The sequence below is a fragment of the Ambystoma mexicanum genome, chromosome 2p (genome assembly GCF_040938575.1).
Source record: "Ambystoma mexicanum isolate Mex_15411 chromosome 2p, UKY_AmexF1_1, whole genome shotgun sequence".
Lineage (NCBI taxonomy): Eukaryota > Metazoa > Chordata > Amphibia > Caudata > Ambystomatidae > Ambystoma > Ambystoma mexicanum.
The window spans coordinates 1,159,823,779-1,159,839,443 of record NC_090923.1 but is presented as its reverse complement, the minus strand read 5'-3'; the positions used below and the strand labels follow the sequence as shown (position 1 = coordinate 1,159,839,443).

Below are 15,665 nucleotides of genomic sequence, written 5' to 3'. Positions count from 1 at the left end.
CAATTGTGACCCTTTAAATTCGGTCAATTGTTCATTCGAACAATTGTAAACGAACAATTTGGGTAATACCAGAGAGAGAGGAGGATGGAAGAAGATATTGGGAGATTATTGAAGGAGACCTTAGAGAGAGGAAGAAGGATGAAAGGAGGAGTCTAAAGGAGGCTAGAGGAGATTCTGAAGGGGAGCTGGTGAAAGATGAGGCGCAGGCCTGGCTGAACCCTAGAGAGGGTAAGCCTATTTTGGGTAGATGTTTGAACCCATGGTGAGGTGCCGAGAAGGTGAATGTGCAGAGACAAGTTACAGAGGAGAGACTAGGATGTGCAGGAGATTCCCCCCAGAAACAAGAACGTTGCAACTCGTCCAGGAGATCAAACATTGGGGAATAGTGCTGGGACATTGAGACAGAAAGGTGGTGAGAGAAAATAAATAAAACCGCTAAAACCACTCAGACTCCCAGCCCCTGGTAGATGTTTTGGAGTTCTCTTCTCTACTGCCACACCCCAACTTCTGCCCTTGACCAGGTGTAATGTGTGGGCGTATGTTAGTCCTAGTGACCTTGGAAGAGGGGACTCCCAGAACATACGACGAGACACACAGGAACAGAAAGGGTGAACAAAGCAGACAACAAAGAAGTGCGAGGGACACTTTAAACGCCTCTGGACTGAGAGTGATGTACTAGGAGAGTGATGTGAAGGAGATGTGTAACCTAAACGACATGAACAGTTACAAGCATAGAGAAGTCATCTTGATTTGACCAAACCTTGTAACTAGCCTTAATAAACCTTTGCTGAATTTAACGTCTCATATCTTACTTAGGTTGTACACTTTCCAGGCTTGGCCTTTCTATTAGCAAAAAGTCAATTCTTCAATTTGTAGTCGTTGTGGCCTTCAATTGGAAAAAAACAAGACTGAAATGTGGTCCTACCTGCGACACAGTCTTCTGGTGACCCCATTTCTGCAGCGTCTAACTTTCCTCCCCTCTCTCCATGAAAAGCATTACTGAGCCAATTTTTGGTGAAGAAAATCGGATATACACACGATAAACACAGATTTGGAATGTTTTTGGAAACACGCCATTTTAATGCAAAATACAATCACTGGACACAGGAAAGCTTAGCCATAACTTTCAATTGTGTGTTCAGATTTTAGTATAGGGGTGTAATGATAACATGCTGGAGGTTTTTGGGGGACTGCCCCACTACTGAAAGATGCACTGGTACATCGCATGATGAGGAGCAGGGTCAGGAGACAATTTCAAAAGACGCCAAGGGCAAGAATGAATGGCAGAACTAATATACAAAAATTAAAGATATCTCCAGGGAGACAAATAACAATACAGTTAGCAAGGAGTAAACTGTGCAACGTTGGTTCAGGACTTGGCATTTCAAAAACGACCTCAGGAAATTCTCCATCATGTGTACAAAAAAATCTAGCACGGCTGTACACATTCCTAAAGTGGGAGTGAGGGCAAGCAAGAGTAATTACACAAAAGTTTTTTTCAGCGTAACTAGGAAAAATCAAACATACGTGGTGTTTTCTTTACCGGCAAAAGTGTAATGATGTTTTTACCTGTCCTCCAACTTGTGCAGGTCTGCTTTGCACTCTTGCAATTCCCCCAGCAGAGATGTGACTTGGGCTTTCACGGCAGCCTTGTCCTCCACCAATTGCTATGAAAATAGAACAAGCAGTTACACCATGCTGCCACGTTCCAAGGCTATTGTTATATTACAGCCATCCATGTTTGGCTACATTCCCTTTTAGCCCCCAGCCTTTTTTCTGACTTTTTGGTCTACTTTCTGGATATTAAGGCTTAATCCAAAGACTCCCTGGAGATTTGTGCTGCCTTAGTTGCCCATGGGCTTCTGTTCTTAGGTGGGTTTTCTCACCCAGAAAATGTAGCTCATTTTCCTGGAGCCATAATGTAAATACATGTGGTAAAAGCCTTGCTTAAGGATTTTATGCCATCCATTTACGATATGGTTCATTTTCATCAATGTGTATGGCGGAGAGGAGGGACGAAACAACTTGCATTTCCGCCAATTCCTTCCTCTCCACCATACAAATACTCCAGCATTTCCGCTGGCATGCATTTTCATGCCGACACAAATGTTGGGGATCCCTATGGAGTCCGCCGCTTTTTGAAAAAAGACGCCAGACTCCATAAGGATCCGTTGTCAAGGCTGACTGTCATGCGTACATGGCAGGTGATGTTTACTCTATTTGCACGGGATTGCAAAAGGGGAGGGCGATAGGCAGCGTACACGCTTGTACACCGCCTTTTGCCCTCCCCTTTTGCACTCTGCCATGCAAATGAGGAAAATTGGAAGCAGGGATTTACGTTGAAGTGTTAACATAACGGCTCCCCGCTGCCAAATTGCAGGCTGTAAGAAAATGAGCTCGAATGTGTTAGTGTAACAAACTGGAAGCACCTCTTTTACTTTGTAAAAGCTGCACTGCAGTGTCACCATTTTACTGCATTGAGCAGAATGGCAACGTATTCAGTTTTCAATCCTATGACCTAGCATTGTCTTTGTGGTCTATCTTGTTTGGGTTTCATGGTGGGAAAAGCTATTTTGGCTGATGTTCCTACATAAGCTCAGACTCGCATATCACAAAGGCCCAACTAAGTGAATGAAATCCAGATTGAGATGGGTGAGGTGGCAGAAACCTCAATCTACATCAGTTTGAGTGCAAAACAGAATTGCAACCAGGATTTCAAGACTGGAAGGCCGCCACATTTTTATAATAAGATATGATTGGGGGGCTAGGGTTACCCTGTTTGCCTGAATAGCTGAAGACTCATCTCTGAGAGTGTCCTATCTCAGCGATAGCATAAAAGACTTTAGTGAGCAGCTCCAATTATGTGTCACGGATTCCACAATTGAAAATATTGCACAATCAAAGATGTGGCATCCATATTCAAAACACATTTTACATTACTGCCGACAGTAACATGTTTCCTTTTAAAAGCAGTGCTCATCCAATGTTTGGCAATGGTTATATGTTTACAATACAGCGTGATCTTGAAGAATCTCATACTCTCAAAAACATGTGTTACTATAATGTATTTCATTTTAGAAAGCTGAAGTTTAGAGCAAAATGTTCAAAGCACATATTGTAGGCACTGCGAGAATTCAAATTTTTGTGGGTGTTTTTTTAAAATACATTTCATGTATGAATGTGTATGAGATATATATAAAGCTTAAACCGAGCCAGGAAGCAACAGAGCACTACACAATAGGATGCTGGGGTAGAAAACGAGCTGGTACGTGTAAGGAGAACAGAAGAGGTGGGACCTGCAGAAGAGAAGAATAGGGTTCAGTGGAGCGATCAGCAATTGCCGAATGTTCTTGACGAGTAGGGTCTTCAGGACCTTCCTGAACTTTGGGATTGAGGGGGGCGGTCTTATCTGCATTGGTACTAACATCTAATAGAATTATGTTTTGAAACCGTATGGGTGTTAGGGGAGTTTTCCTAAAGTCCACTTTGAGGTAAGACTATAAAGCTATCCCTTGGTATACAGGGTCCCCAACTCTTAAAATAAGCCTGTAATACCCAAAGGATTTGGTAGAATGGCAGAGCATCCAGGCTTATCTGATGATGAGGATGTGAGCTGTAGGCAAGTACACTGAACCAAGTCAATACAGTAGTCCAAAGAAACTCTTACACACTGAAAGCTATATTAAAATATACATTTATTCTTATATACACAATGTAAGGTATGTATATACGCATTAAGACTAACCAACACACACAGGAATCATTCACAATATGTTTCATGGGTGACTGCTTCAATGGTAGTTGCTTGAGCTTACAATTGTTACAGAAAATGACGCTAATGACAGTTCTACCACATTATTTGTAGTGCTGCACACTCGCATTTGTTACAGAGAAATTATAGGTTCATTCATTTAGTAAAGTCACATGACCGGGACTAATGTCCGGCAGAAGGATTCACAGGACCCTACTTGTTTTTTTGCATAATTTAAGTAACTTTGCGTCTCACCCTAAGTTACTAGGGGAATCCAGACGTGGACCCCTTGCCCACTACTCTTAGAGAGGCACAGCTCCTCCCTACTGATGAAGTCCAACCAGACCGAAACACGTGTCTGGGGTTGCTGTTGGTACTCTTGTTCAGAGGAGAATTCCTAGCATTTCAGTGATGGACTGCCCCAGGGCAGGACAAAGACTGATATGCTTTGGATATTTATTCCCTGTGAAAGATAGTGAGCTAAAGAATCTGGGTAAGGCTCTCGTAACCACGACTAATGTCCGGCAGAAGGTCTCACAGGACCACCCTGGTTTTTTGCGTGAAGTCACATCAGACAAAGTCTGTAGGAAGGAAAGGAAGGGTTATTCCACACTTTAGCAGTAAATACTTCTTAGCAACCCTTTTCAAGGCTTCTAATGCTTGGCAGTCCAATCCCTAACTATGCAAGAGTTTATCCAAGTCATTGTAGAAGTGTAGCAAAAGACTTATGCAGCAGCAGAAAAGGCAACGTTCCTAGTTCATTAAATCAAAAATGCTTTAGTAGATAACACACGTTCTAGGAACCCTGCAAAAGAGCACAAGCTGTTAAGCCTGGGCCAGAGGTATGGGTGGACACCCAAACACCTTGTAACGCACTCCAGTCAGAATGCAGCGATTATTTAAGGTAAATTCTACCTTTAGCCCCACAGCACCTTATGTTAGATTAAGCAAATCCAGCTGGATTATTTCTTGTGCAGCAGCGACGGACCGGTCTCCTGATTGCTCGGTCGGAATGACTCTGAATGGGATGTCACAGCAGCAGTCACGAGAAAGGGCCCTCAGCAAGGATCCCATGTCAGTCTGCGGTTTTGGCACCTTTTTATCAGCTAACACGGAAAGGAAGGGTGGGGGGGGGCAGGCAAACCCTAGCATCAATGCGCAAACGATAATGTATAATGTTCGTGAATGATCCTATATGTCTCACAAGAATGAGGTAGAATGAGGGCAACGCTCTCCTGTCGTACTGTAGAGTACTGTTACTGACTTGTTATGTATTCTACAGACAGCAACAAAATCTGCCTGGGCCTGTCAACAAGCAGCAAAATAGTAGATCACAAAAATGGACAGAGACAGTTCTAACTGTCCCTGTCTCTATGGGGCCCTATCCCAAGTCAGTGCTGGTGGGCCGCCTGTCTAATAGTGGATAGAATAAGAAGAGAGTAGTTTACTCTTTTTTTTAACTGGTTTTTACTTGCGCTCAAAGAAGCTTGATAGACTTGCTGTCTGTAGAATACATAAGTCAGTAACAGTACTCAACAGTATGACAGGCGAGCATTGCCCTCATTCTCCCTCAGTCTCCCTCAGTCTTTTGAGACACATAGCATCATTCACGAACATTATACATGCTCGTTTGCACATTGACGCTAGGGTTTGCCTGCCCCTCCCCACCCTTCCTTTTAGTGTTACCAGAAAACACATGGGCATAACCCACCTACTTTTGCTAAGCAACCCACACCCCTTGTGTAGTTGTTAGGCCTTTTTATCAGCTCCAACAAAGGACGGTTATCGGCCGGTCGATCTTCCTCGATTCTGTAGTCCTGCACTCTGGTGAGGGGAATGGTGAGGGGACTTGAATGAGCGGGAACATGCCTCTGGAGGTCCAAATGGAGCTCACCAAAGTTCTGGGCGGATTCATCCTCTCAAAGACGGTGCACTGTAAATGGGTCGGTTGTCCCCCGATATTCACGGTATGCAATCCTGAAAGGTCACAGCACTTCGGGAGACGGCTCTATCTGCAGTTCGTCTTGGGCTGGTTGATCACATCAGCTAAAGGGAAAGAGTTGTCCTCTTCGGAGCTCCTCTGTCGATAAGAAAACAGGTTCAGGACACCAGTGGTTGCTTAATGGTTACTGGAAGGGTCTGCAGACATCTCTGGTCATCTTAAGCTTCAAGTCTTCTGTTCCAGTGGTCAACTTGCCTTCTGCCTAGGGAATCTCATCTTTTATTCAGATTTCCCATTCACATTGGAGGTTTGTCTCTACTTCCTCCTTGGTCCCACGCCGGATAGGCGTCAGCCGGACATCATCCCAAGGACTGAATCCTAAGGACTACCCCTGTCTTGGGAAACCAGGCTGCTGTGGTCACACCTTAGCCTGACTGAAAATATGCCCTCCTAGAGCGCCTCATGTGAAATATTACATTTAGCTCATGCCAGACTGTGTTGATTTGAGCCTCATTTGTAAAAGTCGCATTTAGCCTGACTGAAAATATGCCTTCCTAGAGCGCCTCATGTGAAATATTGCAGTTAGCCCATGCCAGACTGTGTTGATTTTAGCCTCACCTGCTAAGCTGGTTTTAGACCGCCCGAAAAATCTGCCTATCTTTAACTTTACTTAAAATACCGCATTCAGACTGTGTGAGAACTTGCTGAATATATCTGCATAGTCGCATATAGACTGCCTCAAATCAATCCTGCTTTAGCCTCTTCACTAGTCCTGTAGCAGCGTCAGGCCTACATCATCCTGCCTTATCAATCAGCATGCCTCCATTGCTTACAAGTGTGCTCGCCAGTGTCCTATACCTTATAAATATTTCAGTTCTACTGAGACTGACATTGTTCCCATTGACTATACTGCATCCGACATGCAACTACCTAGCAACGCACATCTAGCCTTAAACGACCTACAGCCAGTGATACCCACATGCCTCCCCCGCTCTACCTCTGATAGGAATCTCGGACTCAGAGCCAGACTAGCTAAAATATACGAGCCCCTTGCCCGCTCACTGCCTACTTTATTGAAACACAAAACTACACTGTTCCAACCGAGACTACCCACAAGAAAACTCAACCCCCCTCAGAACTCCAACCAAACTCACCCACCCAACCCCACTAACTTGGACCCTCCCACAATAACTGAACATAACTGAAGACCGCTGCCACACCACTCCTACTAAAATTATGGCAAGCCCCCAAATTAAGGGAGCCCTGATCAACGCCAGATCGCTAGTAGCACATGCAACAGAAATCTCTGATTTGATCCTCAAAGAAGACCTTGACTTCCTTGCTATCACCGAGACATGGTTACACCCAGCAGCAGGTCCGATGCTCATGCTGGCTATCCCAGATAATTATTCCATCTTGAGACAAGATCGACCCAACTCCAGGGGAGGAGGAGTTGCCATCATCCACAAATGCAATCTTATAATGAGACTAGCGGATACAATTAATGTCCCCTCCCGTGAAACACTTTCAGTTAAAGTCCCCCTTACTAATGCTCAAACTCGCAACATCCACCTGATCTATCGCCCGCCAGGTCCTATACTATATATACTTTTGACGAGGACATCAACACCATCCTAACTAGCAACCTCAAGAGTTCCACCCAAGTACTCACCCTTGGGGACTTCATCCTGGGCTATAATGACCCTGTAGACTCATGCGCCAGTACGATTGTCAATACCATCTCTGAATTAGGTTTTACACAAAGAAGTATGGAACCCACACACGCCAAAGGACGAATACTTTATTGGATAGCCGACTACAATTGTCTTGCAAACATCACCTCCTGCCTGGAACGACCAGCACTTGGTATCGTTTATGCTTTCCACTACTCGACCCTTACCCCCCCTACTACCAGGGCCCCCCCTACACTCACAAGAAACAAGAGAAATATTACAGTAGAGAGACTTATCCCCAACCTACTGCCCAACCTCAACTCACTTCCCGAGAATTTGGACCCAGAGACTCTGGTCGAAGAATACAATACAATTATGGCCACTTCGCTGGATCATATTGCCCCCCTCAAACTCAGATCAAATAAGCCCAAATCGCACCTTAACAAATGGTTCACACCTCTCCTTAAAAATTTAAGGTTGCAAAAAAGAAACTGCGAGGCCATCTGGAAAAAAAGTCCCCTCAGTAGCCAATAAACTTAAACTCTCTAAACTAACCACCCTCTACAAAAAAAATCTACCTAGCTAAACGTACTTCCTTTGACTCCCGGATATCCCAAGCGAAATCAAACACGAAGGAACTATTCTTCATCTTGAAAGAAGTGGAAACCCCTATAGCCCCATTAGATACTTGCACTAAAGATAAAAACTGGTGTTCTGAAATCCAAAACGCCTTAGCCAACAAGATTGCTACCCTCCAAAACAAAATCACTCGTAAAAAAGCTTCTCTAAATGATCCCCTCCTTTCTAATCCACCTGAGAAATCCACTCCAAGCGAAACCCTTCGGTTCAACTTCTATAAGGTGACTACGTTAGAAGTGGAAAAAATCATCCTGTCACTGAAACCCTCAAATTGCCAGGGAGACCTGTGCCCGGCACAGCTCATTAAAGATGCCGCCCGTGACCTCTCCCCTTTCATTACAAAATTAATTAATGCCTCCTTCTCCACTGGATCCATCCCCTCAAATCTAAAACAATCCTGGGTGCTCCCCTTACTAAAAAAAACCACACTCAACCCGGCCACGCCTACTAATTACAGATCCAAAACAACTGTACCCTTCCTTCTAAAAATCTTGGATAAGGTTGCCCATGTACAAATACAGAGGCACCTGGAAGAACACCACCTCTTAGGAGCGAGACAATCAGGCTTCCGCCCCAACACGGGACTGAAACCGCTCTCATCGACCTGAAAGTACAAGTTGACAAGCTCAGAGATAATGGCCAAGCAGCCCTTCTGCTCCTCCTTGACCTCTCTGCAGTTTTCGATTTGGTTGATCATTCTGTCCTGTGCACACACCTCCACACCTCAGCCCATTTCTCGGCCAAGGCCATCACTTGGATCAGATCTTTTCTCAATGACAGAACTATGAGGGTCTTCTCACCTACAACGGCAGCAGACCCTATACCCATTACGTGTGGTGTGCCACAGGGCTCCTGTCTCTCCCCCACATTATACAATATTTTTACTAAGCCCCTTTTCGATGATTTGGATCATCTCGGTATCACCTACACCAACTACGCAGATGATACTCCGATCCTCCTTCTGCTTTCTGGAGATTATGAAAAGGATTTGGCCTTGGTTAATAGAGTATACATCATCATCCAGGCATGGATGGCCATACACGGGCTATGCCTGAATGATGATAAAACTGAACTCATCATCCTAGGCACCTCCACTACTCTAAAGAAACTAAGCCCTGCGTATATCTCCTTCCTGATCGATGGGAACAGCATCAAAGTGGGACAAGAAGTTAAAACACTGGGCTTTTACCTGGACTCTAACTTCACTCTCAAAAGACAGGTAAACTCCTTGGCCTCCTCCACGGCATACACGTGCAAATTGATCCGCACTGCAAACCCTTCCTGTCAGACACTTGTTGCCTCACCATCGCTAGAGCCCTCATTCTGTCCCGCTTGGACTACTGTAATGCCCTCTATCTGGGATCCTCTAAAGCCACCACTAGCAAATTACAAACTCTTCAGAATAATGCTCTTAGAGTGGCCCTGGGCATCTCTAGAAGAGAGCACATCACTGAACACAACCAACAGAACAACTGGCTCTCTATGAAAGATAAAATCACCCTAAAAACGGCGTCCCTCACTCATAAATCCCTTAACAACGCCGCCCCTACCTATTTATCTGACAGATTCCATAGACAGTCCTCTGAAAGACCGACAAGAACAGCTTACAAGGACCGCCTCTCTATCCCTTACTTTAAATGTTCTACAATAGGGGGAAACAGTTTCCCAGTGCAAGCAGCAAAGTTGTGGAACTCACTACCGCCTAATCTCAGAAGGGACCTGCCTTAACAAGCTTCCGATCGAAGGTAGTTTCATGGTTATAAAGTAAGCCTCAAACTCACGCTGGTGCTTAACCTGCCCCACTACCCATACCTGCTGCACACTCTGTAACCAACTGTGCTTACTTGTGTTTATGTATATCTTTGATTGCTGCAACTAAGCTTCGCATATCCATGTAAAGGCTGCGCCCTGTTACCTTAGGGTATGTTCGCGCATTACAAATAATAAACAAACTAATCTGCAAACTCTCAGAGCATTTTACAGAAAGGGGCGGGTGGCTGTCCAAGCAGGACAGCCAGCCCCCAGTGGGAACTGGTTCCATTCAGGCATTCTGGCAGACAAAGGACAGGGAAGTGTTAAACAGACACACTGGAGCCTAGGCGGGGACACCCAAGGGTTCGCGCCAAAGGCAAAACTTACATTCAGACCTCCCCCGCCCGGAATGGTAGAAGAAGGGCCAACAAAGGACAACCACGCAAGAAATGGCGAAAAAATAAAGGAGCCACCATGTTAGAAAATAGGTGACCCTTTTATGCATGACCGAGTCTGTGAATGCAGTCTGCGGTAGAAAATAGCACAAAAGTTGGTAGAACACGTCCACTGCCATCAGCCATAACTATAGGGTTGTAACTGCAACAAAAAAGTCACAGGAGAAGAGAGAAGGGGGATACTAGGTATCCCCTTAGCACTCCAGATAAGGTGGTGTGTGCTAATCGCTCATAAATTAAGGTTTTTGGAAGGATACAATGTATCCCTCTATCCTTAAGAACAGTCGTTTTTATGGATGGTGAAAGAATATCAGAAGGAGAACCCAATGCGTTCCCAGCAACACTGTCCATATGGTGCTGTGTGCTGTACAAGTGTAACACAGATGCCTTTAAGAGATATGGAAGAAAGCAGACTCAATAAGTTAAGGTAATACAAAAAGAACAGAGTTCCCAAAAAGTCAGAGCAAATAAAAATAAATGAGAGGAAAAAGGCTCCCCTCATTCAGGATAGAAAGAAAAAGGTCCAAAGTCCAGGAAAAAGTACTGGGGGTCTCACTAGGAGAGGGGATTAAGCATAAAACTGATAAATCTCTCTAACAACGGGATTACATTATATTTTACTAAAGGTTTCAAGCACGGGGCACTGGTGTGCAGCCTACAAGATGGCTGCCTGATCGTGCAGCTCCGTTCCTCCACAGAAAATCCTGATTAATTAAATCCCTTACCACACCATCCTGACCCTATCTGACCATATATAAGGCTCTATGAAGCAACTGGGCATACACTGGTCCGATAACAGAGCAGATCCTGCCATTATGGCTCGAGATATCATGAACGCAGTGAGGAGTGGATTTGGCACCAGTTGGGAGATGCGCTGTGTGTGGGGAGGTGCCCTAGCGTCCTGCGCAGCTCAGCGTCCCAGGCAGCTGCTACCCATGTGAAGGTGCCGCAAACTACACCACTCAGAATACCCTGTGCAGGGTGAGCGAGAACCACCAACCTTTCTCCTCGCCTCCGGCGGCTGAAGTGGCTGCCATACCGGACTCGAAACTGCCTGCTGGAAGCTGCGGGCGAGCGGGGCGCTGCCGTCTCAAACCCACAAGTGAAGGGAGTCCTGTACTCGGACGAGGACGAGACTGCGGAGGAAAGACCTTCCCGACAGCCCCTGAACCTGAGGGGAGAACCATCAGCCTCCCCCCTTGAACACCTTCGCCTGAGAGGAGGAGACCGGGGGAGCTACTCTGCCGCCGCAACAACGGGCTGGCGGAGCTCTGCATTTGCTGTTCCTCCGAGCGACCAATACACAGGACGTGGATGCGGCTGGTGCCGTGAGTAAACAGAATGCCCTACTACTGGCCCACAAGGCCCCTGGAGCCTGAAACCTCCACCAAGCCCCAGGTGCTCCCCAGCCTCATTACTGGGTCCGAGCGCCTATCCGCGGCACGGGGGGGGGGACAACTGAGAGCCGCTCATTCCCCACGGACGTCTGGATGTGCCGTGATATACCTGAAGACATAAGGTAGGACTCTCCGTGCCACCCTACCCATAGCAACGACCACGCATAATATATTTACACACAGCTGGAGGACACTGTCACGCACTGGCACCCACCTGGCCCCAGATTAGACCCTAGAGTCTATATCTCCTACGACGCCCAGTGGGCATAATTCCTCCAAACAGACTCTGTTACAGGGCCCATGGCAAGCCCCCCGGCCTGAAAATAATTAAGTATATTGAATTGTGGACCGAGGAAGCACTGCACCAGACCTCTGGGTGCCCATGTGACTCGCCAGGTTAGCACAGCACTGAGACCACGGTCCCTCATTAGACAGTTGTCTCGTCTATATAAACCACAGAACTGACCCCGAGCTGCACACCTGGTGAGCACTGATAGAGCTGTATCACGGCACAAGTCTCTTACCACGGAAGGCGACCCTATCCCCAGGGGGGCAACCCCCACGTGATCGGTGGACCCCACATCATACAACGATTACTGAACTGCAGAGGCAGAGCTTAGCTTGCCAGTCACACAGTGCGAACGCCACAGAAAGACCACGCCGCAGGCACCTCCATCACACTGCTATGTGCTGAGACCATACGCCCCTGATTAAACAAACTTAAGTGCATTATGTCCCCAATAGAATTCCTGAACCACAGAAGCAACTACACGAATAGATAGACAACACATTGGGACTCGAGCTTCACATACGACTTTACAAACACTATGGCACACTGCGCCTGGAGCTCTGCGCATTCCAAACCATAACCATGACTAAAGGCGCTTCCAAAAAAAAAAGGCCCAATGGACTCCTTTACAGGCCCAAGATCTGCTACACCTGAATCCCCCTGCCACCCAGTAACTCGCAAATACAACCAACTATGGAAAACCCAAGGGACGACCACCTATTACAAACCATGCAAAATGGGTTCCTTGCTATTAACGTGAAGCTGGACGATATTGTGGGCACAATGGGATCGCTGAAGGAGAAAATAGAAAAGGAAAGCGGCCGCATCACAGAGGCGGAGGGGCGCATGAGCACGAATGAGGACATTATAGCATGCCACGACCGCACACTAAATACTATGCAAACAGAACTAAAGAAAGTGGTAAATAAGTGTGAGGACTTAGAGTCAAGGTCCCGGCGCAACAACATCAGGGTGGTCGGGATTCCGGAGGCAGCAACGAAGGGCCCCATGGGACACTTCATGGAAAACCTACTTAAATCACTCTTCGACCCCACAAGGTTCCCCCCGCAGTTCCTGGTCGAGCGGGCACATCGAATTCTTGCTCCTCCCCCTCGCCCAGGCACTCCCCCAAGGACAGTCATTGTCAGGCTCTTAAACTACTGGGACAGAGATATGGTGCTCCAACTCGCCAGGGAAAAAGGCACATTACAATATGACTCCAGTATAATACACATCTATCCGGACTTTGCAGCTGGCGTGCAAAGGCAAAGACGATCTTATGATACAGTGAAGCGCCTGCTCCGGGCCAGAAAGATCCCATATTCATTAATGTTTCCGGCCAAGCTCTGAATACTATACAACGGAAAGGCACATTTCTTCGTGGACCCTGCACAGGCAACAGCCTACGTGGAATCACACATACCTGCGCCCGACCACCACTGCATCAAGAAGCCGCAATACTGCCAAATATAGACGAGGGACACTTAGATGAAAATGATTGCGCGGGTCACATGATACCGCACCTAATCCGAACGGATCCAGCACCATGTACGACAGAGGATGGAAATTAAACTTAGAAGGGGGTACGTTGAGCTGAATGGAAGGCAGCGCTGACGACATGACCCCCAAGTGTTCACCCAATAGTTCACGAGGGCTACATCATCAAGTTGGGGCAGATGGTGAGGGTGGGGGGAGGGGACCAGGCATTCAGGGCAGAACAAAGTTGTTTGAAGTTCAAGTTGACCAGACCAACCACCTGGCAGCCTGGGGAAGTTAAGTTCATAAAAGCTGTGGCAGCAGTTGTGCAGTGGGCACCATGCTTAAATATTATTGAACTACAATAGGACTGGCAGACAGAAATAATGCAACCAACAACATACCATGGCGTCCCAATTGAAATTGATCTCGTGGAGCGTAAGAGGCTTAAACAACCCAATTAAGGCAAGAAAGATCTGGGCCTACCTAAATCGTCACAACCCTAACATCGTCATGCTGCAGGAAACTCATGCCTTAGAACCAACGCAAAAGCAGATGGCGTATAAATGGGGGAGCAACAGATACTACACCAACTACTCTTCCCAAGCTAGAGGTGTGATAACACTCATACACAAGAGCACTGACTTCAGAATAGGATCCGCCAGCATAGACCCGGAAGGGTGATTTGTGGTGCTGTCAGGCACTGTCAACAACAGACCGATTACGATGGTGAACACCTATGGTCCCAATGCAGATGATCTGGCGTTCTACATCAAGATAGCGACATTGATTGGTCATACCCCCGATGTCCCCATCATCTGGAGAGGAGATTTCAATACAATACTGGACCCCTCCATGGACAGTTCTAGCACAAAACAAAGACATATGACAAAAACCTCTTGCACGATAACACAGATCATCTCACAGTATGGCTTAATAGACATCTGGAGATCGGAGCACCCTACCCAGAAAGAATACACATTACTCCACCGTGCAGGGCGCCCACTCCCAGATAGACTACTGGCTGATCTCGGAGGCATGGAGTACCGGGAAATGGCATACCGCAATTTTACCACGCAGGTGGACAGACCACTCGCCCATCATGCTCGAAATATCCCAGGATCATGCCAATATACCCAGACCCTCATGGAGAATGCCCTCGTCAGCGCTATTGGATGGCGCCTTCTCCGAAAATCCCTGAATTCTCCACAGTCTGGGAGACGTTTAAGGTCTGGATAAACGGTGCAATGATCTCCGCTACAACAGGAACCTTGAAGTCCATCAGAGTGGAGTTGCAGGAAACTGTAGAGAACTTGAGAAAACTTGAAATTGAATACAGCAATAAGCAAAACAGGGCAGTGTTAGAACTAATTAAGGGTAATATGCAGAAGTTTTGTGATTTAGCCGACCAGGAAACCATATTCATCTACAAGAAAATACAAGCTAGGAGATGAGGCGTAGCTGATCGCCTGGGAAAGCTGCTAGCCGGGTTAATTAAAGGAGAACGTGACCCACAACACATTAGCACCCTCGCCAAACCTGATGGACAAACCACCAATAGGCATGAGGAAATAAACAAAATGTTCAAATACTATTACCAGGCACTATACTCCAATAACAACAAAGTCACGATTGAGGAGGTGTATGAATACCTGGCACAAACAAATCTACCTACCCTGAAAGATACAGCCAGATCTAAAGTGAATGACCCAATCATGACAGATGAAATCACCGAAGCTGTAGCCTCACCAGCATCAAGTAAAGCCCCCAGCACTGACAGGATAGGCATTGAACTTTATAAAACCTATAAAGACATCCTAGCACAAAACTGCTTAAGGTATGGGAAGAAGCATGCATAAATGGCAAATTACCTCCCTCCCTCTCGGAGGCGGTGATGACGGTACTTGCTAAACCAGGGAAACCTACATACGAAATGGCCTCATACCGCCCATTATCCTTGATAAATTCTGACGCTAAGGTCTTCGCCAAAATGTTGGCCAACAGGCTACTGTCATACATGCCTCACCTGGTACATCCGGACCAGTCTGGATTTATACCGGGGAGATCTACTGCCCTGAATCTACGAAGTTTGCTAGGAATCATGGCCTAAATAAACCCTGATCTTCCCGCAGCGGCGATGATATTAGATGTAGAAAAAAGGTTTGACTCTGTGTCATGGAACATTTTGTTAGGTGTTCTGAGACGCATGGGGTTGGGAGCAGAATTCTGTAAATTCGTGAAATTGCTCTATACAGAACCAGGGGCCAGGGTTCGTACCACAATTGAAACCA

At 46.4% G+C, this 15,665-nt stretch overlaps 1 protein-coding gene across 8 annotated transcripts in view; it reads right to left on the bottom strand.

The window, feature by feature from the left end:
- The window catches only part of IKBKG (inhibitor of nuclear factor kappa B kinase regulatory subunit gamma), a 1,113,418-nt gene that overhangs the window by 318,027 nt on the left and 779,726 nt on the right, over nt 1-15,665 (bottom strand). For all 8 annotated transcript variants that reach the window (XM_069645292.1, XM_069645287.1, XM_069645293.1 and 5 more), the window contains one exon: nt 1,570-1,667. In XM_069645292.1, the coding sequence (XP_069501393.1) occupies nt 1,570-1,667 (98 nt within the window). The remainder of the gene's footprint in view (nt 1-1,569; nt 1,668-15,665) is intronic.